At 52.2% G+C, this 27,329-nt stretch overlaps 1 protein-coding gene across 1 annotated transcript; it reads left to right on the forward strand.

Moving 5' to 3' along the window:
• Positions 1-27,329, forward strand: LOC137903870 (cadherin-18). Its single transcript, XM_068748035.1, has 11 exons — positions 1-231; positions 5,951-6,245; positions 9,122-9,241; positions 15,504-15,671; positions 16,623-16,810; positions 17,430-17,683; positions 20,344-20,480; positions 21,388-21,509; positions 22,240-22,357; positions 25,045-25,296; positions 26,756-27,329. Exons 1-11 carry the CDS (start codon positions 1-3, stop codon positions 27,259-27,261), a joined length of 2,391 nt encoding a protein of 796 aa, XP_068604136.1. The 3' UTR covers positions 27,262-27,329.

A 27,329-nucleotide genomic window follows, 5' to 3' on the forward strand; every position in this document is an offset into this window, starting at 1 on the left:
ATGAGGATATCCAGCACCTCCCGTCTCTGTCCCGTTCTGCTCTGCCTCTGCTTCATCCAGAGGGCCTGCGGGGCGAGCCACCGCCCCCCCTCCAGAGTGGCCTCCTGGAACCAGAGCAGACTGACCAACGGGGAGGCCGAGGTGCACCACAGGCCGAAGCGCGGCTGGATCTGGAACCAGTTTTTTGTTTTAGAAGAACACATGGGACCAGACGCACAGTATGTGGGAAAGGTAGGTTTTCAAACGAACCGGCTGCAGGTGTAAAAATACATCCGGCGATCCCGGCGGGCCGCCATCCTGCGTTCCCCTCTTTGCTGTTATTTATTGAGAAACGGGAGCAAGCTGTTCTGCTGATGTAGATTTCCACTTCTATTTTCTTCTGATGTGGAAATTCGGTCTCTCGTTTGTGAGGTCTGTTTATTCCTGTCATCCCCACATCTGGCCCAACTCCTTTCATGATGATGTTTTATTCCGTGCTATTAAGGAGCGCCTCTCAGCGTGGGCGCCGCTTCGGGCAGCTAGCGAGGGCAGCCCTCTACGGCGAGCTAGCGTTGGACTCTCTGTGAGAAATGAACCAGATTTGATCTCCACCGCGCTGACCGGCTCGTGTTCGGACTTCCTATTGCAGCGGCGCCGACTCTTCCTGCTCTGTTTGTTGGTGGCGACTTTCCCGTTAGCTCCACAATAAGCCACGGGAGCCGGTTAAGCCCTCTGCTTGCAGATTGCCCGCCCTTATCTCCTGAAATGTGTTTCTCCGCTGCAGCGATCATTATTCCAGACACTCGGGCACAGACTAATCCGCTCAGCCGCAGAACGCTCCTGTGGCTGCACATACGTCTGTATTTCCACAACAGTGCCATTTGAAGTGGAAAAGAGCGAACGAAACGGGGTGGGGGGGGGGGTGACTTGGTTGGGAAAGAAACGCGTCAACATTGGCAAATATCTAGAAGTCTGTTTATTCAATAAGCCGGCGGTTTGAATCCGACGCAACAGGAAAGAATGGTTATTTATCGGTGAAGCATGTATTTGTTATTGGCCTGTGACGCATGAATGAACCACGACGTCCGGCAGCGGCAGCGTTCATCCATCCCGAGCGTCGGATGGCAGCTGCCGACCTCCCAGCGCATTCACGGCCTCCGACTGGCGACGGCACGAAGACGGAGAAACTCTCCGTCCGATTCGGCCGACGCGCTGGTTCTACTGCTACCTGAAGGGTGGTGTTGTTCTGTGTGTGTGTGTGTGTGTGTGTGTGCGTGCGTGTGTGTGTGTGTGTGTGTGTGTGTGCGTGCGTGTGTTTGTCTGTGCGTGGTGCTGATGAAAGCCAAACAAACGTCGGCAGCTAATCCTGCTTAATAAAGCACCGAGAGGAAATAAACACGATTAACGAATCAATTTGACTTGCATGTTGGGGCTGGTGGAGCGTCCTGATGTGGACGGGAGACGTTGGACGGGGGACGGGGGACGGGGGACGGGATGACCCTTGATTAGACCAAGACAAGAGTGACGCACGCTTGCTCTTCTTCATCCTGCCCTTCCTCCATTATAAAGCAAGCAGCAGAACGAGCAGAATTCCTGATCGCTTCCCGTGAAGTTGCACAAAAAGGAGGGCCGGCGGCGTGGAAGTCGGGGGGGGGGCGTGTTCGTGGGAATAATAAGGAAGTCACAGCGACCGCAGTGACTTCTGGGGAATAAGTGAAGCGGCCAGTCTGTCAAGAACATTCTTAATCCCCCTGAGGCATCCCATAATCCCCAGTGACACCTTTTTTTGTGAGCCTGATGCATTTAGGAAATGCAGGAAACGACAGCTTCGTGCACGAGCGAGATGCGCGGTCTCCGGAGGTGGGAGTCGGGGACGGGGATGGGGACGGGAGACAAGCCAACGGGAGGCGTGAATGTCCCGCCGTCGATCAGCTCAGCGTGGCGCTTTGAAGCAGCCGGGCAGGTTTACAGGACCAGATGGAAATTTTTAGAAGACGATGCAAATCCCTGAACTCTGACGGCGTGTGAATGGCAGCGAACTGTCGGCCTGAGCTTCAGCGGGGGGGGGGGGGGGGCTGCTGAGCAGCTGCAGCCGTTTGATAAAGAGAAATATATCCTCCCACAGAAACCCTGGAACGGAGCCGCCGCTAAAATATGCAGCAAATAATAAGGGTTTCCCAGAACGGGCCAGGAGGAACGCCCCTCCTTTCATCAAGTATCGACCTCCAAGAATGTCTGATTTAGAAATGGATTGTTTATTTCATTATTTTACGTGTATTTGTACCGCTATCAACCCACCTAATCTACTGCATTAACCCTTCCCACACAGACATTTTTGTATTCAATACAAATAAAACTTTAGCAAAAAAACAAGCGCAAAAGTAGACGCAACGGCAACAACTCACACGCTGATGCTAACTGGATGAGCGAGGCTGATAGCATTCCGTGCACAATCCCACGCAGCCGCGGCGCTTTGTGTTTTGGTTTAATACATGGCTGTACTTTACATTTACAGTTGAACTGGGGTCTGTGCCCAAAGCGCTGCCTGAATATATGATACTAGCGGCTTCCAGACGCCGGCGGCTCGGCGCAAAAGGCCGGAACGGGAGTAAATCTGCTCCGCTGACTCATTCCTGTCTCGTTCCAGGCGAAACTTTAGCAGCCGTTAGCGGCGGCGCCATTAAACCGGTGTCGGAGCTGCTTCCAGAACTTTAATAATCTCGTTACTGTACATCAAGAAGTCAACCATCCTGCTGGGGAGATCCATCCCCCCCCCAGACGTCAAAATAGAGGACGACTATTAGCCGCACATCTTTGGCCCGCCCCTCGTTAGCGAGACTTGATTCATGGGCATTAGGCGGCCGCTCCATCATCACGGCTTCCTGTGACCGTTACCGATCAATTGAAAGGAAGGGGCGCCGAGAGGAGCTGATTGGGCGGGTGCACGACCAAAATGTGGCAAAACAAGACAATCAGTCTCCGCATGGAAACTGATTAAGTCCTCTTGAGTCAAGACTCACATTTAATCACCCCCCCCCCACCCATTACTAATTACAAACGAGAAGCCGAGGCTCCGATCATCACCGGCTCGTCTCCCCCCATCAGGTGCGCCGTCGCCGCCTCAGCATCAAACCGATGCAGCGATAAATATTTCACGAGCGACACGAAAACGAAGGTGTTGAGCGTGCAGCTATTTGTGTCCTCGATGTCTCGGCGAGGCACGAATCCTCGCTCGCAGGAGCCGGAATCCGCGTCCTGCAGGAAAACCCACGGATCAATCGTGGGAAAGGTGGTTGCTATGGTGATAGTCTGACATGTTTGATCCCGGGTTTTCTAGACAGAAAGATGTAGAGGAGCAGAAAGGAGATGAAGGTCAAGCAGCGTTATCGGGACGGCAGGACGTGACCTTCCTCAGGTTTCATAACCTCTTCATCCTCATGCTGCTCCTTCCTCGTCGTCATCAAGCCGGCTCGAGAGCAATCTGTCCCCGAGCGAGACGAGTGAAGCCGCTGAAGACGTTTGGTCGCGGTGCAGAACAGAAACGCTGCGAGGAGGAGGAGGAGGAGGAGGAGGCAGCTCATTCAAGTGCCTCCTTTCACTCCTGTTCTCGTTCCAAGGTTTGGACGTCGAGAGGAAGGCTCCTCTCCCGTCCCGGAGGCGTTTGTTACCGGACCGCACAGAAACAACAAATATTTCCCCGTCATCATTTCACCGTGGACAGACGGGGTGAGTGAAGCTCCAGTCCACTTCCGGTTTACATTGCTAATTGGTCCCGCGGCTAATTAGCTTGTGAACACAAAGCGTTCGAGGCTACCAGGCGATGAGCTCAGCGTGGAGACCCCCCCCCCCCCCCCCCTCTCAGGTTGCTCCTCCGGGATGTTCTCCTTCAGATTGGAGTGTTTTTGCCGGGGACTTTAGCGTCTCTTTAAACTCTTTGGAAATGCACCGCCGGCCGCATCCACCGGTCTTTAATAAAGTCGCCATAGCGACGGAGAGATAAACACAACCCGAACTTGTTTTGATGACCTGCGGAGAAATGAAAATCCTCGGCGTCTTTGTGTGTCGGTTGCAGAGGTCGTCGTTGCATTTCCGACGGATGAGCCGTTTTGCTGCATCTCATTCACGACTTTATCGCGTTGAACAAAAGCTGAATATCGAATATCGATGGAGTCGATGGCGTTTAAGACGAAACCTTGTGTTCCAACGTGGACATTCTCCTTTGATGGAGAATCACACCGGAAAGATCTCTTTGGTTGCAGCTCTTCTCTTATTCCCTTTAACAAGCTCCAACAGTCAGATGGTTTCGATGGCTCTGGATGCAGCCTGACAGACCGAACCCGGGGCTTAGAAAGGTTACGAATTCCACGGGTCTCCAACCAAATGGCTGGGAGAGACGGGCGATTGTTAAAACCGGATTCAGTGAGCAAATCTTCATATTTATCAACCAGAGTCGGAGATGAAACAATTGAAAGCGTCCATCCGAGGACCCGCGTCCCTCCGGGGGCCCGCGTCCCTCCGGGGGGCCGCGTCCCTCCGAGGACCCGCGTCCCTCCGAGGGCCCGCGTCCCTCTGAGGACCCGCGTCCCTCCGAGGGCCCGCGTCCCTCCGGGGACCCTCGTCCCTCCGAGGACCCGCGTCCCTCCGGGGACCCTCGTCCCTCCGAGGGCCCGCGTCCCTCCGCCTTTTGTTCATGTTATTTGCAGGACGCGTGTTTGAGCGCTGTAACTCCTGAACGGCTTCACTTGCGAGCGTGCACGTGTCCGTCCTCGCCGTGTGTCCCTCCCGGCTGTTTGGGCTAACGACCCGTAACCCCGCCGCCTCTTTTATCACCCGTAGGTTTTGGAAGGCGGCGCGTCATTGGCCCACGCTTCCCCCCCCCCGGCGTGATTTATTGGCTCCCGCGCAGGAAGTCAATGGCTAAATTAGCGCTGTGACTGGAGGTGTAATCTCATTTCGGAGCTGCGGTCGGACAGCAGCGAGCGTTCCGTTTTTGATTCTGGCCTATTTCTAAATACCTGCAGTGAAATAAAGGAACAAATAAAACCAAATCATGTCGACAGACTAATTGGTTCGGACCTCGATTCCGCAGATGTTTCTCGTGCGCTAATTCCTCGCCTTGAAGGTTGTGTTTCATATTAGGAACGCTGATTAACCACCTGATTCGAGAGGATCTTTGAATCCTTATCTAATTAGGGCCTGGATATTAACTGGGGGAGGACAGTCGGCTCTTATCAGCGCTCGCCTGAAATCAAACGCAGCTTTCTCATTTCTAATTATTCGCCGGTCCGGGCTTTGATTGGATTCGATTAGACCCCTCCGACGTTGAACTCGCCGAATGGTTTAACGTTTTATTGCTATACTACTATACCAGAAGTATTTGATGTCTGTTTGTGTTTCTACACCCTGCACGGTCGGCATGGAGCAGCAGTTTATGTCCTAACATCTGGACAGCATAACTTTAAATGCGACTCCTGCATGATCTCTCGCGCCAGATCGGACCGGCGTGCGCGTTAGAATCCACGCCGTGTATTTAGAACCCGGCGGTCCGCGTCTGTGAATGGGAACTCCAAATAAACCGCCAATGCCAGCGATACATAAAGCGTTGCCGAAGCACAGAGGAAATTGATTGTTCTATTATGTAGCGCTGTGATATTTCCCTCGGGAGGAAGAAGAGGGGGGGGGGAAAAAGCAAATAAAATCTCCGCTTCCATGTTTTATTCATGGATGAAAATTAAATTCTCTAATGTTACCGTGGCGCTCCCGTTTAGGAATGTAGTGCCATCAAGCCCAAAACCCAAACCCAGTTGGATCGATCCCCACAAAAAGGAGCGGCTCCTCTTCCTCGCTTCCCCAGGCCAGAAACGGGCGAGACGCCTTCATCTTTAACAGTCTTTACGCGAGTGCTAAACGGATTCGGAAGACTTCCCACTTCCTGTTTTTAACCCTCTGTCCGTCTGGTCTCCCATTCCAGCTCCACTCCAATTCGGATAAAGGCGACGGATCGGTCAGATACGTCCTGGACGGCGAAGGAGCCGGGACGATATTCATCATCGACGACGTGACGGGAGATATTCACGCCACGAAGAGCCTGGATCGGGAAAAGAAAGCGCATTACGTCCTGCACGCGCAAGCCTTGGAGCGCCACACGGAAGACGCGCTGGAACCAAAGTCGGAGTTCATCATCAAAGTGCAGGACATCAATGACAACGCTCCCAAATTCCCAGACGGACCCTTCGCCGCTACGGTGCCGGAGATGTGTGACGTGGGTAAGAATCCTTCACAGACAGAGGCCTCCGTTCACCTCCTCGGAGACGCTAAACAAACATCGAGTGTTTATTTCTTAACGCCGCCGGGCTGCTTTTTGCTCAGGCGAACAAAAGGCAGCCCTTTCTCTCCGTCCTGTCCGGCAGAGCGCTCCGATATTCCAGTCCGGGTTGCCCGAGTGGCGATTCGCCTTCAAGCTATCCAGAAGATAATCCCCTTGTAGAAGTAAAACGGAATTAGCAGCTTCATCAGTTTATCAGGGAAGAAGATGGAAACGTGTAAAAGTGATTAAATATGCGAAACGCAGCCGACCTGCAGTCGATATCTCGCTGCTGCATCATGAATATTCATGAGCAGTCAAACAAACGTCTGAATCCCATGCGCTTGAATGAGTAATCTATTACTACGTTAAGGTGCCCCCCCCCGAGGTTCAGCTCCGTGTGGGAAGGATTGTTGGATCCCGTTCTCCGTCTCCAATGGCAACAACACGAGTCTGGAAATCTGTGCCGGCATCGACTCGTTTTTCAATGTTCTCCGCAAACTTTATCGCCGGTCGCACAAGAACAATCAATCACCGTTGACGACCCGGGGGAGGGGCATCAAGGACGGTGAATGGGAACACAATTAGCTGCTTTTACCGCCTCCTCTTTCGCTGATATCTCATTTCGCTAATTCCTCTTCGGTTCAGATTCCGCGGCGCCGAATCGGCGTAACAATCAACCGTCCTCACACTCCAGAGCGCCAATCCCCCCCCCCTGCATCCGTCAATACCGCCGCTCCCATGTGAGGGAGGGGCTGTCTTGGAGGGCGGCAGCTAATTGGCTGTGATGTTCTTCTTCCTGTCTAAATTGATCTGCTGGGCTGGGCAGCCCGACGTTACGGCTTCACGCCTGCCGTTCAACGCCACGATCGTTTTTTAGACCGCTAGTTTAAAGGAGTATCAGTTTCATCCTGCTGGACAACCCCCCCCCGTGGAGACGCCAGCAAATGGACGTGCTGGAAGCTGAAACGGATCACTGCTGGGGGGAGGTGGTTTTTAGAACCGTCCACCTCCAACACGGAACCCAGCAGGCTGGAACTCTTCCTCGTGATGAACATCCCAACCATTGGCCGGTTTACGAGGAACACAATGTGATCCACGAAAGCAGCATAAAGGTGACCTTTCTGGCGTCCATCGTGTTTCTGCCGTCAACGAAGAGTTACCGCGTCGAGGTCGCCGTTATTGATCGTAAAGGCTTTTATTGTTGAACCAGCTCGGTGAGAAACGTCTAATTGAATTGTAACCTTTACAACGTCTCGCACCTGCAGAACAAACAGGTGAGAGCACGGCGTCTTCATCTTCAAACAGAACACCAAGGTTGTAATAAAGCCTTTAAATTAAGATCTAAAACGAAGACCGTAAATCTGTCCCGTCCCCAGCCCGGAGTCCCCCCCGGGACCGGAATCCCGCAAGAGCTTCAGAGCATTTACAAAATACGCAGCGGTCGAACGATGCCTGTGTGAGACGCCGAGTCTGAATCCCAGTCGGATCATATCGGATGCTTCAGAAGCCAAACCTGCGGCGGCGTCCCGACACACAGATCCCGCCTCCATTTCTGTGCGTGACACGCCGGGCCGTTGGGTTAGTCAGCGTCCTCTACAAACGACCAAATCTACTTTACAGAACAATCTCAGATCATTACTGAGCGGGTCTGGCAGGCTGGACGAACCGGCGAGCTCCACGTGAGGCTGACGCTTTAGAGACGCGACCCCCCCCCCCCCCCCCCCCCCCCAATCATGCAACCTCACAACACAATGCGACTCGCTCATGTAATTATACCGGCTAAACGAAGCATGCGATCCTTGTGCAGCAACACGTCAAGTGTAAAATTAAAAACAGATGACTTTTGGAGACTTTTTAAATAACAGTGTTGATAATGAGCCGCCCTGCTCAGCCCCCACCGTGCCCCCCCCCCCCCTTTGTGTCTGTCGCTGAAAACCCTGTAAAAAGAGTCTTCATTTAAGGTTTAACAGCTGACAAATGTCAGGAAAGCAATTTCACACACACACACACACACACACGCGCACACACACACACACGCGCGCACGCACACACACACACACTGCAGTCAGGCTGGCGTGGAAGTGAATCTAATTCCGTACGATCGTCCTCGATGATAGAGACGGTTAATTCCTCTGCACATCGTCTCCCCAGCTGTTCTACGGCGAGTGCATCCTGACTAGCTAGGTGGCTAACTAGCACACCCAATTAGCTTCTCTTTTCTTTTGTGGAGGGGGCATCCTCATGCAGAATGCCTGTTCGTTGCCAGGGTGACAGGAGGTCGTCTCAGCGACGCTGCTCCTCCTGTTTCTGATTGAAGTGTTTTTTTTTGCAGCCTCTCTCTCCTTCTAACCGTGATTTCAACCTTGATGTGTTTACATTCCGCGCACCATTAATTCCCCTCAGATCTTCTGATTTTAAACACAACGCACAGGTTTGGAGGAGACTATGCAGGTCTTTCATTTAATTAAAGATAGAAACGCCACGGTGGATAAAAGCGCCACTACAAATAAATGGCCTCCAAAACCTGAGAGAAAAAGGCACGCAATCATTATCAGCGGAATTTATTCCTTCTCCGCGGAAATGACTTTTGCCAGGGTTTTATTTTCATGTATTTATATATTTCCTTTTTGAAGGAGAGCAGAATAGCTGCTCCATTCCAAGAGGCTCTGCAAGGCTAATGAGAACCAGGCGGAGCATTACCGGCTGCTGATTGGTCAGAGGGAGTCGCTGCTGTTTCATGCACTTTGTTCCTGACCTCATCCTGGATCAGATCCAGGAGACGCGTTTAGCTTTTGATGACCTGTGCGTTTATCATCCTTCTCTCTTCCCCTTCAGGTACGTCTGTGTTGCAAGTGACGGCGAGCGACGCCGACGACCCCACCTACGGGAACAGCGCCAGGATAGTCTACAGCATCCTGCAAGGACAGCCATATTTCTCCGTCGACCCCAAAACAGGTGCGGCGCCGCTGCATGCCACCGCTGCTGCCCCCCCCCCCCTACTCTGCTGCCGTGGTAACAATAGCATCCTCTCAGGCTTGCGTGCGCTGTGATTGCTCTGGCCGGTCTCCCACGGCGATCTAAAGCGATGTGCTTACCACGCTGTGAAATCTGCGTGCCGTACGCTTCGGGTTGGAACATTCTGTCCCGTCGCCGGAATCGTAAAAGCCAACGCAGCCGCTGCAGAGTTATGGACGACTCAGAGGTCAGAGGAGGCGTTGGCGGAGGGGCCTTCAGGAAGGCGTCGTTTCCGAGCTTCTCAAAAGCCTTTTGTCTGAGAGGCTGCAGCCTATGAAATGTTAATAAACCTTCCAAAGTGAAGACATGCAAGTTTTATAAGGCGTGAGGAATGTGCTGCTGTCTCTCTCTGTCCGTGCAACGAGTGTGCGTGCGTTCCCGTGTGTGTCCGCCGCCGCCGCGACATGCTAGCCATCCACTTGTGTGATCTGACGGAAAGGAGGAAGACGATTGTGGGACCAGAGACGCCTCCTCCCCGAGCGTTGTCTAACTCCAGCAGTGATGTTTTTGCTTCCGAACACGCGTCGAGCTGTCGGGTGAATCACGGGGCTCGTTTTGCTTCGGCATCTTGTCTGCGTCGCTCTCGCTGCTCAGCGTCCATCCCGCCCCATCCCGCCTGCGTCCATCCCGCCCACGCATTCCTAATCTGTACAAGCCGGCAGACGTTTTCCCGACCGCCAAACTGCCTCGAATCAGGACACGGAACTCCAGCGGTCAGTGCGGCGTGTGGGTGTGGTCACTAAAACGCCTGAAGCTGCTGCCGACGCCTCCGCCCACCTGCAGGGACGCCATCACGGGGAGCTCATTTATTATTAGGAGCTGGATCCGAGGAGCCGCGTTCCCGGTCCGGTGACCTGACACAACGGATTTCACAAGGAAAGGACTTCAAAGGACGGGGGGGGCGAATGTTCGACATCAGATACGGCGCTGAAGGAATCCCCATCGGACCGTCAGCGACTCGACCCAAATCAGGAAGGAACAAAGGCCTGCCTTCGAGGCCCGAACCGCCTCCGGCTGCTCGGATTCAAAGCGGCGCATGAACGGCCCTCGTAAAAGCAGAAGGAGCGTCTGCAGGTGGCGCTCCGACGTCACGCTTGATGACCAAACGGCGTTTATTGCGCTCTCAGAAGACGTTCTTCTGATCGATCTGTTCAGCGCCGCTCGCCTCTGAACCCGGTTAATCGCCGAGGCGTGACGGCGCCGCCGACAAAAAACGTCAGAGGGGAAATTAAAGCAGAAAATTCTCCATAAAATATAACACAGTTTCATCAAGGTCAGTTCAGCGCTATAAAGTGGTCGTTTCACGAGGTCCAGCCGGTTCCTAAACGCTTCAACCTCGTTTGGTTTCAACCTCGCTAATTTGCGATGCGATTTGAGTTGTGAAATAAAGACAGCCGGAAAAAGTCCACATCCAATCTGCGCTGAAGCGCCGTCACCTCTGGTCGACCTTGAACGAAGCCCGAATCCGGAATTTACCGCCACGAAACTCCTTTTGGTTGTTCGTTTGGCCGTCCTTGATAACTTAAAGTAGCTTTGATCGTCGTCTGCCTTTATCAACCTGCTTGTATCTCTCTCTCTCTCTCTCTCTCTCTCTCTCTCTCCTGGTTTGGTCTTCTTGCTTTTAAGGACGAGACAATAGACAACGACACTCATTTAGATCGATCTGTTCTGAACACAGGAGTAAATGTTCTCTTGGATAGACTTTACTCTGAAGCCTTACATTGAATAGACGTTTAATCCAAGCGATCCCTGAGCCTCAAGAACGAATCCTGGCATCAGACATGGAGCCGCCGCTTCCAGGCTTCACCAAAGCAGCAGAACTACGACAGAGAGCTTAATAGCTTGCTCTGAAGTGATCAAACTTCCCGACTTACTAATTAACTCTGACGCAGCGTTTAAACACCTGCTCCTCTCCGCTGGAAACGAGATCCCGTCTCTGACGAGGAAGGACTCTGGGATGAGATTGGAGACGTAAACGAGGACGACGGAGTGATGAGCGATGCCACAGAGGAAGGATGGAAGGATGTGTGCTGTTTGAAAAGGAGCTCCTGTCCATATCTAATATCTTTAATTCTACATTTATTTGTCAATTATTTGCATTTGAATGTTCATTTCTTTGAGTTTCCAGGAATGGGTTAAGAGGAAAACATGCTTTTATTTCTTTTAAATGCAACATTGGCTGCATTCCGCCTGTCAGCAAAAGTGAATGACGACATTTGCCTTTTTTGTTCTCGGGTCAGAACTGTCCCTCCCGTCGCTTCCATGCATCTGTCACCCCCCCCCCTCCCCCAGAGACGTCGAAGCGGTTGCTGTTGAGCCTCACGGTCGGGCGATCCACAAACCCCACCTCGCCTTTCTGCTCGCTCAGACTCGCCGCCCCCACAGACGCCCAGGGTCCATTTACAATCCTAAATAGGCTAATTTCTCTGCTGATCTGGGATTTGGGAGCGTTGGAGTTTACCCGAAGGCGCCGGCACAGATCAAGACGTTGAGCACATCTGAGCACAAGTCAGATGAAGGAAGAGGCTGGTCCTTCGTCAATCAGTCGCGACGGAGCAGCAACAACCAATTATTTTTCAATCAGATATACGATCCCAGTTAAGAGCAGAACAATCTCTGAGTTAAGAGAAGAAGCCAACTATTATGATTCCTGCTTTTGTAGGCCTTATCTACCTTCCTAGTCAGAAGTGAGGTAAGAGTTATCATCGGATGGGATTGGCTAAAAACCAAGATTCCCCGATGCTGGAAATTGAAGAGGGCTTTTGTAATCTTCTATAATCCTTTTTGTTCGCCCAGGAGATTGTCCTCCTTTAGAAGTTTCCATCCAGACAAAGAGGTGGATAGCACGATGGTATCATCCCTAATAGACTGGGGAGGTTGAGGAAAAGGCTAACCACCTCCTTCTGTCAAACGGGCCGAGGTTCAAGCGAGTCAGCGATTTCTCAATTATTTTCTAAATTAGCCAACTTTAAACCTCTGAGGAGGTTTGGTGGAGGCGCTCTGAGGTATAGCGGATCAGAAATGGTCGGGATGGCGAGTCCAGGGGCGTGAGCTTCGTGTCCAAGTACTGACATACCTTTCAGGTGCTCGCTCTTCCAAACAGAACCCCTGTGGCCTCATCTGTGAACATGTCGCTGTGACTGGGTCGCCGCCCGTTCCCGGAGGGTCGGTGTTTGAAAGCGGATCATTTTCTCGGGTCTGGAGAAAACCCCATCCTCGTGGTTTTTGTTCCTAAAACATCGATGAGCAACGTGACAATAATAGACCAGAAAGGTCAGATCGTCTGTCTCAGGGTCGCTTTAATGGAAAGCGTGGACAAATGCCAAGATCGAAGCGTCTCAAGGACCTCGGGTTAAGTCGGGTTAAGACTCCAGCTAATAACACGGGCCTTCAAATAGAGTTTGCAGAACCTGCATCGTTACGCCGAAGTGGCTGCAAGAACTTTGTTTACTTTCCAAGGAAACTTGGAAAAGACGATGAGGGAAACACAAAATGTACCAAAAGGGTCTTTCAAGTTTCAGTGCAGGATTAGGGTTAGGTTCCTTCGTGACTTTTGTAATATTTTGCATATTTCTTAATTTAAATGGCCGCATTTTACACAAAACCACTGCTAACATCACCGCTAACTATGTGGACGGGTGGGGCATTAGCCCAACATGCTAAAAAGCACATCTTCCAAGGTTTTAGGGATAAACCAGTTGGCACATTATTCTTTGAAAACATAAAGAATCCAATTGTCTTAAAATAAAACTGCTTATTTCTGATGTAGCTTTAAATTCCAACCATTTCAACCAGGGAGAGCCGTTGGAGGCTAACCCCTGCTATCAAAGAGAGCAGCCTGTTGCTGTTAGCATCTGAAAGGCAGCGCTTTTCATGAGGCTAAACGCGGACCTTGAACTCCATGCTAACCGCTACGATCACGTCATTCCTGCTACACCCTGGCGTACTCCTACTCTGGAGCTGTCCGTGGTGCTGAAACGCGCTGCTTTTGTTTTGTCGTGTGGGGAGGAGCGTTGTTTCAGGAGGCCCTCCAAAACAAAGCGGCGCGTTTCAGCACCACGGACAGCTCCACAGTAGGAGTACGCCAGGGCATAGGGCAGACATGGGCAAACTAAGACCCGGGGGCCATATACGGCCCGTTAGGCTTTATAATAAAATTTTATTATAAACCTCATTCATTTGACCTTTTTCCCTGTAATGATACCTGTAAAAGGCCAAATCCTGGCTTTTACATGTCATTTATATTAGTTCACACAAACACGCCAGCCTGGCCCGGCCCCTCTGTCAAATTTTAGAACCCATTGTGGCCCGCGAGTCAAAAAGTTTTCCCACCCCTGTGCTAGAATCAAATAAATGCAGGGGATAAAATGCAAATGCAGCTTTTATAAAATGTTTACAGCGGGAGAGAGAGAAGCTGCCTGACAGTCAAATTAAAGGTGTTTGCTTTGATACACCTTTGGAAGAAAAGCCCTGCAGCGCGTTTTGTGCGTCTTGCTGCCCCACTTAGCGGTTTTTCTTCTGCAAGCAGAGCTAAAGCACGGCTCCGTGCGAGTATCAGACATCAGAGCGGCTACATGAAATAGACCGAGCCGCTGCAGTACGCTTCAAAGTACACACCCAAACAAAAAAAGATAAATGTGTGGGTAAAATCCAAGATGCAGCGTCTCTCTGTAGCCTCAGAGGGGAATCTGAGGACAGTCCGTGTACTCTGACATTTCCTCATGAAATACTCCTTCATGGCAAGTCGACCGATTCCGTCCCTCACATGGAAACCGTCTCTGAGCGTAAACCTCGGGAGCTACGAGAACAAGAAACTGTGTTAGCGTTGAAATTTCATCATCTTGCCAAGTTTATAGTTTTAAGGGTTACATCGGGATAAAATCATCCAGCTGACTTCTGGCCAGGCAGCGCCCGTTCTTAAAGCTCTTCATTTATATCTGTTGTGTCTGATAGTTAGATAGAACGCCTCCATTATGGGCTTCCATGCCGCCTTTAAATCCATTTCCCTTTGCTTTGGTCGCTGCTGCTGATGAGAGCAGCTCCACAGACCGTCCAGAGGACCTCGGAGTGACGGATGATGTCCAACCTCAGATCCCCCGGATTTTAATTCCGCTGGCTGCTTTGGTCTTTGACCCATTTTTAATGATTATACTTCCAGAGGCGAGTAGATTAGTTTCTATCCGTGGGGGCCTTAGAGAAAGGCAGGAAAGTGACCGCTTGTGCAGCACGGCCGTTGCTCCCTATTTTTGTGAAATCATGACAAATTTAATGTGAAATTCAAGCTGTCCGGAACGTTTATCTACATCTCGTGACCCACAAAGCTCTGCATACTGCAGAATCAAAAAGCTGAACTTTATCTTTTCTTTGTCTTTTGATTCCTTCCTTCCGGTATCAAACACAACCTAATGACATGATCGCCACTCAGAGACAGATCTAAAGTCCATTTACCATCGTGATCAACAACCCCCCCAGGGTCCGGCGTGCTCCCGGTCAACCGGCGTGCATCATCGGAGGGGTTCACAAGTTCACAAGAACACAAGTTCAGTGGTTGCCTGGAGGTTCCTGGCTGTGAGGGGAAGCAAGATTTACAATGAGCGCCGATGTAACTGGTGGAACATATTAAATCAGGCTCCATGCGGTGATGCGGTCTCTGCAGGTGTGATGGCGAATTAACCCTACGGCAAAGATACGGACACACAGGGAAAACTAATACGGACAAACAAACCCTACACAAAGACACACATAGAAATATAAGAGCGGGACAGGCGGCTATTAAATCCAGTAAATCACCGACCGCACAGCAACACAGGAAGCAAATACTCTGCCTGCGGTTTTGGCTCTAGTTCTGAGTCGCAATTTGCCCGAGTACAGTTTCTCTGTGGCGGGCAGAGGTGCAGCGATAAATCACAGAGTTAGCATTGTCAAAGTTCATGGCTGTGTTTGCTGTGTTATTGTAGTAATAAATGTGATTGAGTGGATGCCTTAGAAAGTTGCATTCACCCTCGATCCAAGGTTGGGTAGTCATTTTTAATGTAATGAAATTTGAGGAACGTCTCACCTTGAGAGATTAAGCAGAGAGAAAACCGGGTAATGGTGCTTTAGCAATAGTCCGAGTAGCAAAGACACATCTAGAGATATATAAAACAAGTCGGGTTCTGTGAGAGAACGTCATCCCTGAAATGTGTTTGTTTCTTCCAACCAGGAATCATCAGGACCGCCTTAGCGAACATGGACCGGGAGGCCAGGGAACACTACACCGTCGTTATCCAAGCCAAAGACATGGCCGGCCAGGTCGGAGGCCTCTCGGGGTCCACCACCATCAACATAACTCTGACGGACATCAACGACAACCCTCCCGAGTTCCCCCAAAGTACGAACACAGCGCCGCCGGAAAACCGCCGACGCTAGCAACGCACTCACCGTTTGGCCTCTTTGCTAGCCAGAGGGCGAATTTAGCAAAACCACCAGCAGTAATATTAATGTGTCATTGCTGTCCTTAGCATCTATTTCATTAAAATGGCGAGCTGTGGCTGGAAGTATTAGCGGCTGTTAGTAGCCATTGTATAGCCTTGAGCGTAAGAATTCCTCTCCCGGCGCCTGAGGCAGAGTCGGTTGAACCTACTTCAAGTTTTACACGGTGTCCCTGCATTCTTTTGGAAATGAGACTTCTATCTTAAAATCTTTCTCGCTGTGGACCGAAAGTCCTAAGAGGTATTTGCAGATTGGATCCTCGCATCGCTGCATGCATTGATTAACCATATATCAATCTGAGAAGAGCAGATGATGGATTTCATTCCAAGTCTTGAGGCTTCTCCTCATAGGCTGACTCCACATTCGCCACTAATATATCACTTTATTATTCTGAGGCTATTCAGTCTAATATTGGACCTAATTTCTTCCCTAATTAGCAAATGAGACTAGAATTAATCAAAACTGTGTTTTGCCATCACTTATTTTTCCGTTTTAATGACAGATTTGAGCAATGAGGAAGTTTCTTTTTACTATCAGTCTTTGAAATTGCTTCTCATCAAGCCCAGTCCCCCCGAGGCGAAGTATTTCCTTTTGAAAACTATTTGAAAACCATCAACATTTTCTTGCCATCGTCTGCCTCGGAGTTTTATCGGCTTAGCGTTAATGCCAGTTGGAGCACTGCAGAGCATTTTTAATGGCAGTCCCTCGGGAGCAAATGGTGACAGAACCAAACTGCTTAGCTAAGCCTTTGTCAGTAGAACGTCCAGATGACGATGTGGAGCAGACTGCCTCGTGTTGTAGACGTACCTACTGGCTTTCAGCGAGTTCACACCCAAATGTTCTTCCACAGAAAATTACCAGCTGTACGTTCCGGAATCAGCCCAAGTTGGGAAACCAGTAGGGAAGATAAAAGCCAACGACGAGGACCTGGGTATCAACGCGGACATCAAGTACAGCATAATGAACTCAGAGGGGGCCAACATGTTCTCCATAGCCACCGACAGGGACACAAGGGAGGGGATCATCAGCCTTAAGAAGGTAAGGGCGTGTTTCTCGTCTCAGAGACGCCTCAGCGAAATCATTGATACGAGGAAGTCGTCAAAAAGGTTTGAGTTTCCAGAGATGTCTGCCACCGTAGGACCTTTAGTCCTAGACCTTCAGAGTGGGGGGTGCAAGCCCGCGATTGGACTAGAACAGTCCGATACTCTGGGCCATTTGGATTTTGGGCAAAACTGGGAGCCAATGAGGCTGGACTAAGATCTGGGTGATGTGATGCCAGGTCTTGGTGCCTGTCCAGGACCTTGGGGGGTACAGGACTCCAATACTATAGTCCAGAAGGGAGAAGGAAAGATTTCCTGCTGCACATTCAGAAGGTGATGGCTGGAGTCTGGAGTTGCGTTTGAGGCGAGAGATCGCAGGACGAAATGATGAAATGGCGTCTTTTGTTTGGGTCGGCGTTCAGATCAGGTCCCCGTCCAAACAGACGGCCATTCTGCTGACTCGCTCGCTGGCTACATCCCATTTGATTTCGTGTTTTAGCTGCTGTTTCTGCTCATCCTGTGCTTTTTATGTGCAGTGGAGTTGGGCGCATAGAGAGGAGCTATAGAAGTAGAAGTAACCCCCGTATGGGCTACTCTTCTCGACCTTTACCCAACAGCCGCTGAACTACGAGAGGAAGAAGACCTACACCCTCCAGATCGAGGGCATGAACACACACGTGGATCCTCGTTTTTCCTACCTCGGCTCCTTCAAAGACACCGCCACCCTTAAGATCACGGTCGGGGACGTGGACGAAGCGCCCATCTTTTCCATCGATCGCTACATCATGGACGTCTATGAGAACGCTCGGAGCGGCACGGAGGTGGGCGCCGTGATGGCTCGGGATCCTGACGGCCGGAACAGCCCCGTTAGGTGAGACGCTCGGGAGCGCTATTTTAAGCTTTGACCACATGGTCACCGAAGGGCAGAGGAAGGTTGAAGGAATTTTTAAAAAGCTGACACACTTATTTTCCAACATGGTTTCCTCCTAGAGCGACAGTCCTGCGGTCATGGAACATTTGGATCCCTTATTTGTAGAAGTCAGCATCCATGAGAAATAATTTATAGAGCAGTGGCGTTATGATTCCTGTGAAACAGGACGGCCCAAAGATGGCCACCGCGCCTTGTTTGGGGGACAAACCCTTTGAAACCGGAGTGGACAGCAAGACGTCCATTTCCTCAGACGGGGATCGATTTGCAATATTCGATTAGCTCAAACAGAAATACCACAAAGTGTATTAACCCAAGTCCTTCTGCACATGCGGTTAAACGGAGCTGCGCTCCCTTCGACCGCCGTCTGCAGGTCCATCAATCCACCCAAACGCATCCAATATTCTCAAACGGCAGGTTGCATCTTTCATTTATGCCTTTCATATTGTCTATTGCAATACTGAACATAATGTTAAGTAGATTGGAAAATACGCTCCAGAATATGACTCGGAATCGCCTCTTTGTTGCGGACACTACGGGCGCCCCCTCCCCCATCCGACCGAAGGCAATATGCTACATGAGGCATTCTCATTTTCTTTGCATCAACGGCTACGTCACGCTAGTTGGGTCGTTTTGTCTACGAGCGTGCGGAGTAACCCGAGGCGATACGACTTCTTATGAGTTCGTGTGAGGTCTAAAGACATTCTTGTGTACTTTAGAAAAGATATTGATATTGCCCCCGAGCGATGGACCGATCCCGAGTTTTCACTCTGCGCAGGTACGTCGTTGCATGCCATTACAGTCACGAGTTTGTACACAGCTTTATACGGTTCATCTAAGTGATGGAGTGCCTGCAAGCACGGAGCTTCTCGTGAGTTCAATAAGAAGCAACATCCAGTTAGCTGTGTGTGCTATCGGATCATAGGCTAAAGCCCCACCTTGAGGTCACGGAGTCAAACCCGCTCCGGAGCGGCGACCAGTGCCGCTCTGGATGAGGGACGCATCATTTTAAATGAAGACAACGCGGTATAGCCCTGCGATGAACTGGCGGCTTGTCCAGGGTGTCCCCTGCCTCTCGCCCATTGACTGCTGGGATTGGCTCCAGCTTGGCCCGTGACCCGATAACGGAATAAGCGGTTAGAAAATGAAAAAAAAAAAAACAACGCGGTATAATAATTATTCTTTGATTTGCAGTAAACAAGAAGGTAATCTCCATATGAAAGGGCTTCCTTCCAGTCCATGTGGGATACCTCCTCCTCGTCCATCCCTACCGCGCTTTGCTCCTGACGCCCCCCCCCCCCCCCCCCCCCACATAACGAGAAAGGCAGCGGGAAACGTTTGGATGACACCCACTTGAACTCAGGGAAGAAGCCGCGCTGCCCCTCCTTGTGTCTGCGTCAGAATGCAGCAGGGACCAGTGTTCGGCTCTCTTTGATCATCACAAGTCCGCCCATGCATGCAATGAAATAATTGAATCAAATGTCAGTCTGAAGCCGACATCTAAAAAGTCTCGACGGTTCATTGCCTCACGCATCATCGTAATTACTGCAGCCAGTCGTGAGAACGCCTCGGCCTGCTTGCGACTGAGCGCCGGCTGAGTTCAAGCCGGCCTCTCCGCCTCTCAGTATCGCTATTAATCATTTTCCCTCTGAACGTAAACAGCTATAAAGTCAAACCAATGAAAGTAAAAGACTTTTAAATAGACAATAAGATGCTGGAAAAGGCTGGCGTAAAAAAAAAAACCCAGTCGATTAAATCACAGTTTGGATGAACTTGACATTGTGTGAACATTTACATGCAAAAGCAATAACCAGCCTCGCAAATGTTCAGGGTTCCCACGGGCTAGCGTGAATGCTAATCACTCTGGAGATACTTCAGATTCCTGGACCACAAACTGACCCCGGTGCCGACCTTTCAGCGGCGTTAGCGTTAGCTTCTCAGCTTCCGATGATGTAAGAGTTATTTAGTAGGTCGTGCTGAACAGTTTACTTCGGCCATCCTTTAAACACAGGGATAGCTTTCTAGCCAAACCAAACGTCGTTATTCCAGATCAATGCAATCCAGGCGTTGTTTCCCCAAAATCATTTCCACTCGCACTGCATTAGAGAGAATAAACGCGGGATTAAAGGTGTAAATCAGAGATGCATTAGGATCAGGGAATACGCAGCTCATATTCCTGACTCCCCTCTGGATGACAGCGTCGCTCCAGGAAGGCGTTACATTTTCTGTAGGACACGGAGTGGGGGGGGGGGGGTAATAAAATGAAATCAGGCTGCAGCGCGGCCTCATCAGGATGATCCACCCGTCACCCAGTTGGCCTTTTATTCTACGTCTAATGAAGTGGAGCCGCTCGATGGCTCGATGCAAAGGCTGCCTGTAACAGGAATTAAATGCACGCCGCTGCCGCACCGTCGCTGTCAATCAAATGCGAAACAATCTGAATACACGCCGTGTTTCTGCGTAACCTGATCTGCAGTCTTCCCACCGTCTGACCTTTAAATCAAACTCATCCGCCCCCTCCCCCCCCCCAGCCTGCTGGTCATCCGATGACGCACTCGCCACCTCCCGCGCCCGATCACTTCCACCGCTCCTCTCTCCAACAGGTATTTCCTGGACAGCAAGGAGGACGGAGAACGGTTCTTCAGGATCGATGAGAGCAGCGGCGTCATTCGTACGACGCAGCCTCTGGACAGGGAGGAGGCGACGTGGCACAACGTCACCGCGATGGCCTCCGAGGTCGGTAGGTACCCGGCCGGCGAGGTCGCCATGGAAACATGATGCGAGCAGATGACGGGCAGGAACATAAAGGCAGGAGCTTTACTCCATTTTTATTTTTGACGTTTATTCGTCATCGTCGTCTGCCACGCTGAATTCATTACATACAGCCCCCCCCCCCCGCCCTCCTCACTAACTTTCATTATTTCTTCACCGTTGCCATAGTTACCGTATACATTCAAAAGCCAGTCATTGTTAGATCTTCATGCCTCTTTTATTATTATTGTTTGCATGAATCCCAGTTTCAGATCAAGGAGAAGTGAAATTAGAAATTAAGGCGTGGAGAGAAAACAGGACGAAGAGGCTCTGCATATTGATCGGAACGTGGGCGGAGCCTGAGGCTCGCTGACGGACGCCCAGAGAAGATGCACAAAAATGTCGAATCACTCCTTTAAGAGGGACTTCTGCACCTGCGGGACCTTTTTGTGACTCGAGGAGGGTTCTGCTGAGTTAGCACGCTATTTTTCAGCACTGCATTACTCCGACGATAAACTAGGACCGGTAAAACCTTCTCTCGGCGAGGACTAAAGTGCCCCGCAGGTTGAATTTGAAACGCGTCAGCCTCCCAGTACGGAGCGTAAATCTGCAATCATCGGTGTCGTTTGTATAAATCAGGGCTCGCTTTGTGTTTCTGCACCGTTCAGGGCTGTTTTAGCCTTCAGGTGCTCTTAGATCGTTCTCAAAAGGAGAAGGTTAATATCTCATTTGCATATTTAATGAGTTGTTTGCAGCCCAAATGGAACAAACTGTAACGCAGTCTGGTGTTTGGGCTTGTTTTAGGGGAAGATGGTTAAATGTTGCACGTCTCCGGCGCCCGGCGACGCCTTTAGAGACTTGAACCCTCTTTGTGACTCGTCTTCTCGCCGCTCCAGACAACCCGGGCCTCCTCAGCCACGTCCCCGTTACCGTCCAGGTGCTGGACGTGAACGACAACCCTCCGCAAGTGGCTGCAGACGGTGACGTCATCGTGTGCGAGAGCTCCCGGCCGGGGCAGGTGAGCATCGGGGAGTCGGCAGGAACAGGAAGTGCCCCTTCGGCTCTCTGCTTGAGCACCGCCTGCGTCCCTAAAAAGGAACGCGAGCTGCTCCTCAGCGTCAGGCCGCCGCCCGTTCTCTGCGTCCTGCGCTAAACTCGCGTTCCCCTCAGCGGTTTGTGCTGCTTCGGACTCCCGAGGCGTCGCGGGGAGCTGCCGATTCTAAAGGAGGAAATCATGGCAGCTCCAAATCGAATTTAGGTTCTCAGAGACGCAGAGCAGGACAGGCTGAGAGGAGTTCAGCAAAGGAGGGCAGAAACCAAGGCCGGGAAACGAAAAGCGTTTTTAATAGCGCCGAGCCGCTGGAAGAAGAGTTTTCAGATTTGAATGAGGAAACCTTTATTGGCCGTCTGTCAGCCGTCAGAGCAGCACCAGGAAACGCAGACGCTAATCCTGCAGCGGGTTCGTGCAAATAAACCGGCAACCCCAAGAGTTCCTGCTGCTGACGGGCGCCATTAGGCCCGTTTCGCTGGGTTTCTTCCCAATTAAGCGCGGCAGGATTTCCCGCGTCCGTCAGTTCGCCCTGAAGTGCAACCTCGTCATTGTCGGGTGCCGGCTTCCTCCCCGACGGGCTGAAATCCCAGCATCGCCACCCGGCGCTCCGCTCGGGGGAGGAGGCGCCGGAACGTCTCGCCTATTCCGGTACGCCGCGGCGGCTAATTGACTGACCCTCGTTTCTCCTGGCCACCAGGTGATCCAGACCGTCTCGGCCGTGGACAAGGACGACTTCGCCAACGGCCAGCGCTTTTCTTTTGCTTCGCCGAGCCACCTGCCGGTTAATCCCAACTTCACCCTGAAAGACAACGAAGGTAAATACCACCATCGGTGCGTTTTGTTGCATTTCACACGAGGAGGTTGCGCCTCGTCTCCAGGGCAACGCCCCGCCCTCTTTGCTCACAATCCCAGAACCTTGGAGGTGCATTAGGAGGCAGAAACCGGGACCGTCTCCGAACTTGAGCCGTAGAGTCGGGGGTGTGTTTGCTTTGTGTTCCCTCTCTTCCCTATTGCTTTGTGCGTCTGTGGTGTCGCCATGGCAACCAGCTCAGTCTCAGGTGAATGCCTAGCCTCAGGTTGGTCTGCGATCGCAAGGCTTTCAAAAGCTCTCAGCCCAAACATCTCACAGTTGCCCGCTGAGAGGAGGATTTTGCTCCAGAAGGATCTCCGGGCCGGAGAGGCCGGGAATCCGTGGAATGAAGAAGAATCAAAGTGATAATCGGAGATAAGGCCGGCTCGCCCTTCGTCCGGCTGCTCCTTCCCACGCCTGCTTCGACGTGGCGCCCGGAGGAGCCGGCGGGAACGGGGCGAGGGCTGCTGGTTTTAGAAGCTAGCCCGGTACAGCGGCTCGATTAGCATCTCAGGACGCGGAAGGAGGGACCGCAAATGGTATCTGGTATCGTCACGGTTACTGTTTGGAAAAATGTCAGCACTTATTTGTGTTGTGACGATTCCTTCATGGGCCGGGCTTTAAAGGGACCGATAACGTTGTTAAATCTATTGATTTCGCCGGCTTCTCTTCCGCGCTGGGAATCAGATTGTGGGTTGAAATAAAACTAGCGCAGCTCCTGCCTCGGATGCAGAAGTCCGTCGCCTCCGACACGGCAGGAGACGGTTCAACACGCCGGCCTGTCAGCCGGAACATCTCTCGTTTGACTTTGGGATGTTCTGCCTGCGGATCTGGGCGACGGTCACCATCGGAGGCACGTCGGGCCAGGTGGCGTTTAAAAGCCTGGTGCGACCCGACGCACGGAAACGCTCCGATTACAATCTACATGCATGCGATTTTCAAAATCTGCTCCAGCGAAACATCAAAAGAGAGGGGGGCGGAGTCAGTCAGGGTGGCGCGCCGCGCCGTGCTGCGAGTAGCTTGCTCTCTCCACAGTATCAGCGCCGCCCTGCTGGCGCCTGTGTCCGATAATTAAAGTAAGCTCTTCACACTCGCAGCAACGCCTTTGGCTGCTGCTGCATCCGACCAGCGGTCGGTGGCGGCGCGGCGCCGGCGCCGGCGCCTCCTTCTGTTCCCTTTCAGTCACTCAAGGCTAACTCTCTGCTGACCTCCTTTCCTCCTCGGGGTGCAGCGACACAAAGGATCCTGAAGAAGTTGGGCTTTTTGCATCGTAGGAAAAACAGGAGGTTCGGCGACCTCCGCCAGCGAGCTTCTGTTGTTGACGCCGTTAGCTCGTCTGGGTTTTTATTTTATCAGCAGGATTACGTTAAAAACCGCTGGATGGGTCTGATGAAGGAAATTCTGAAGATGGGTCTCGGTCTAGTTTAGATCCCATTAAATTCTGAGAGCGATCCGGATACAAAACATCTGGATTTTCCCCATTTACTTATAAATGGAGGCTTTTTAATTCACTCACCAGTAATCCCAGTCATAAAGGGGTCCGATCTGAACCATCATGAAACACGTCTCCTGGTTCTGATCCAGAAGGAGGTCAGGAACAAATATTACATTTTAACATTAAACCATTTATGGATTAAGAATCAGTTAAAAAATAAACATAAACTCTGATTCACTTTGACTTTTCATGTTGGTGTATAAAGATACAAGAACCATCTAGAACCTCCTGGTGCTGATCCAGATCACCATGTGGACGGTGTGGATCCAGTTAGGAGGGTCAGGCGCCGCTAATGCTGCAAAACAAGGGAGCAGCCCCCCCCCCCACGAAAGCACTTTATGACAAACCTGCTCCGCTGAAGGCCTTTGGATTAACTCGACTTCACGGCTGCACACTGAACGCCTCTTTGATCTCCTTATCTGCCACATCGTGGTGACATTTGCTTCTGAAAAGGCAATTAGGCCCGGCCTGCGACCTCCAAATGACCCGCTCAAATAGATCAATCGATTCGCGAAGGCGTCCCGATGATGCTACAGCCAATCGGCTCCGTCGACGGGAACGCCGTCAGGCCGCTGATATGAGGGACGCTCGATTCGTAAGACTGAACCAACCAGTTAACCCTTTGTAGTTTGGGTCGGTCTGTAAATCAGCTGTTCAGACTGCAGATGCAACCAGCAGCCCCTTAACCCTTTAACCGCCTGCAGCCTCCTAATCCTGCAGAGGCCTTTTATTTTGGCGAGCGCTACACAGCTTGTTTATTACCCTCCAACTTCCCTCCCCCCCCCCCCCCCCCACTGACTGTCGATCATTATAATTATTCATAGATGGAGCAGAGATTGGAGTGAGAGGCGAGGTCTCCAAGCAGCAGAGGTACTACGGCGTGGGGGGGGGGGGGGGGGGGGGGGCAGGCCACGCTTCATCCTCGCCGTGTGCGTGAAGCCGGCGGCGACGACGCCATCGGATTGTTGGTCCGTAACGCTGACTGGGCCTCGGAACGCCGGGAAGCAGCAGGGAGACATTTGGGATATACCTGCCTTTGTGTGTATAAATACTGCATCTATTCCAAAGCGCAGTATTTCTCCTTGTATCCGGCGGCACCCGAGCGAGAATCATCCTCCTTCCAGCTCTCTCAACCTTTCATGTCTCTTTCCCTCCAGACAGCACGGCGAGCATCATCGCCAGACGGCGCCGCTTCAGCCACCTGACCCAGGCGCGGTACGAGCTGCCCATCGTCGTGTGGGACGGCGGCGAGCCGTCGCTGAGCGGTACCAGCACCCTGACGCTCCGGGTGTGCCCGTGCCACCGCCACGGCAAGATCCGGATGTGCCAAAGCGAGGCGTTCCTCTCCGCCGCCGGCCTCAGCACCGGGGCGCTGATCGCCATCCTGCTGTGCATCGTCATCCTGCTGGGTGAGTCCGGCGGGTCGGGGAGGGGGGGGGGTTCTGCCCGGGGGGGCGAGAACCCGGAGGGCATGGACAGAAGGAAAGGGAAAGATGAAGAGACGTGGGAGAGCAGTGATAGAATTCGGAATAAGACGGGGTCGAAGAGGAAGACCGGGAAGAGACATGAGAAAATCAGTCCGGAACGCCGTCCGGAACGCCGTCCGGAACGCCGTCCGGAACGCCGTCCGTCGCTCCGTCTGACATCACACGTGGGGAGGAGCAGAGCGGCGGCGGCGAACGTAGCTCCTCCTCGTGTTGCTTCCACGCGTGACGGCCGTGTTCGGCACCGCGAACACAAACTCAATCGGCTGGAAGGAAGAAACCAGTCCTGTTGCCATAGCAACCTCTCCCCGCAGTGGAAGCAACCGCATGATCTCCTGACTTGTGGACAATCAGCTTCAATCAGTAACCGAGACGGACGATCTCATCCGCGTCTCTTGCTTTGGACCGTCCAGAACCGAGCCGGGGTCAGCTAGCCGCCGCGGCGTCCTGAAGCTAACGGAGCGGCGTGGTGGAACCGCATCATCGCCGTCTTGTGTCCAACACGTGGACGGACGCGGCTCGCCCTTTCAGCTGCTGTCCGTCGCTGATTTGTCCATCTCTGGTCTCCGCTGGAATATTCTCTGAGCTGGTAACAGCCTCTGTCCAAACGTTTGGATTTCACTTATTTAATCACAAATGAAATTGTGTAAACAAATGAGGAGAATGGGATTAAAAATACATCCGGCTAAATGTGGAATTCGACAAATTCAACTTTGCTGAAACACAATGTTTAATTTCCTGAGCAGATCCAAACTAAAGAACCGTCAGCGTGAGTCCGACTGTCGGACGTTGAATGTCTTCCGATGTGGCGTTCCCAGGCCAGTGAACGGGAATGACCCTCAGACGAGTCGCTCCGGAACCTGCCGTGTCCCGTATGGAACGCAGGTTTTAAGCCAGGCGCCGCCCAAAACATGCCCGAGGAGCTAAATGGAAGCTTCCTTTGTTTCCCGGTTCTGCTCGCTCCGATCGACCCGGCTCGGCTCGTGTAATTGGCTGCTTTAAAGGTGAGCGATAAGCGCCGTCCCACACAAATTGCATTTCTCTCCTCCCGGAACCGAACTCGGAACGCCGCTGCAGCTCAGATTCATGTCCTGCAGGTTCATTCAGACACCGGGAAGTTTATCTCGGAAGACGAATCCCAGCGTAGGAATGACTCCCGCTACGGAACCTGGGTCCGATACTTATTCGGTATTCCTGCAGTCGGAATGGGATTATTCCCTCCGAACGAGGCGAGCAGACGGAAGAGACGTTAGCCCGCCGGCGTCGCTTCAGTCGTCTCTTGCATGAAGTCGTTCCGTGGGAATTCGGCGTTCCGTTATTTCCGGCGCTTCGTCGGATTTACTCGAAAGCGTTGACGGTTTTTCTCCCTCCGTCTGTCCCGCAGCCATCGTCGTCCTCTTCGTCACGCTGAGGCGGGGCAAGAAGGAGCCCCTCATCGTCTCGGAGGAGGACGTCCGCGAGAACGTGGTCACCTACGACGACGAGGGCGGCGGCGAGGAGGACACCGAAGCCTTCGACATCATCGCCCTTCGGAACCCGGCCGCCGCCGAGGAGCTGAAGTTCAGACGGGACATCCGGCCGGACGCCAGGCGACTCTGCGGCCTGCCCCGCGGCCGCCGGAGTCCGTCGCTGGACCTGGACGAGGGCGACGTGCACGAGTTCATCAGGCAGAGACTCGTAGAGACGGACTTGGACGCCAGCGTGCCCCCCTACGACTCCCTCCAGACCTACGCCTACGAGGGCCAGGGCTCGCCCGCGGGCTCCGTCAGCCCTTTGGACTCGCCCGGGACGCGGTCGGAGCAGGATTACAACTACCTGGAGGCGTGGGGGCCCGAGTTCCAGACGCTGGCAGAACTCTACGGCGAGGCGGGCTCGGACGTGACGGCCTAGGCGGCGCCGTCGCTCCCGTTTCCTGAACAGACGATTCCAAACCGCTTTTCAGCCGCCGCTGTCGGACT

Source organism: Brachionichthys hirsutus, chromosome 14 (assembly GCF_040956055.1).
Source record: "Brachionichthys hirsutus isolate HB-005 chromosome 14, CSIRO-AGI_Bhir_v1, whole genome shotgun sequence".
Classification (NCBI taxonomy): domain Eukaryota; kingdom Metazoa; phylum Chordata; class Actinopteri; order Lophiiformes; family Brachionichthyidae; genus Brachionichthys; species Brachionichthys hirsutus.

Coding starts and splice junctions, on each gene's coding strand:
- LOC137903870 (XM_068748035.1), top strand. CDS start 1: ATGAGGATATCCAGCACCTCCCGTCTCTGTCCCGTTCTGCTCTGCCTC. Junction 15,672..16,622: donor CCCTCCCGAGTTCCCCCAAA/GTACGAACACAG, acceptor GTTCTTCCACAG/AAAATTACCAGCTGTACGTT. Junction 25,297..26,755: donor GTGCATCGTCATCCTGCTGG/GTGAGTCCGGCG, acceptor TCTGTCCCGCAG/CCATCGTCGTCCTCTTCGTC.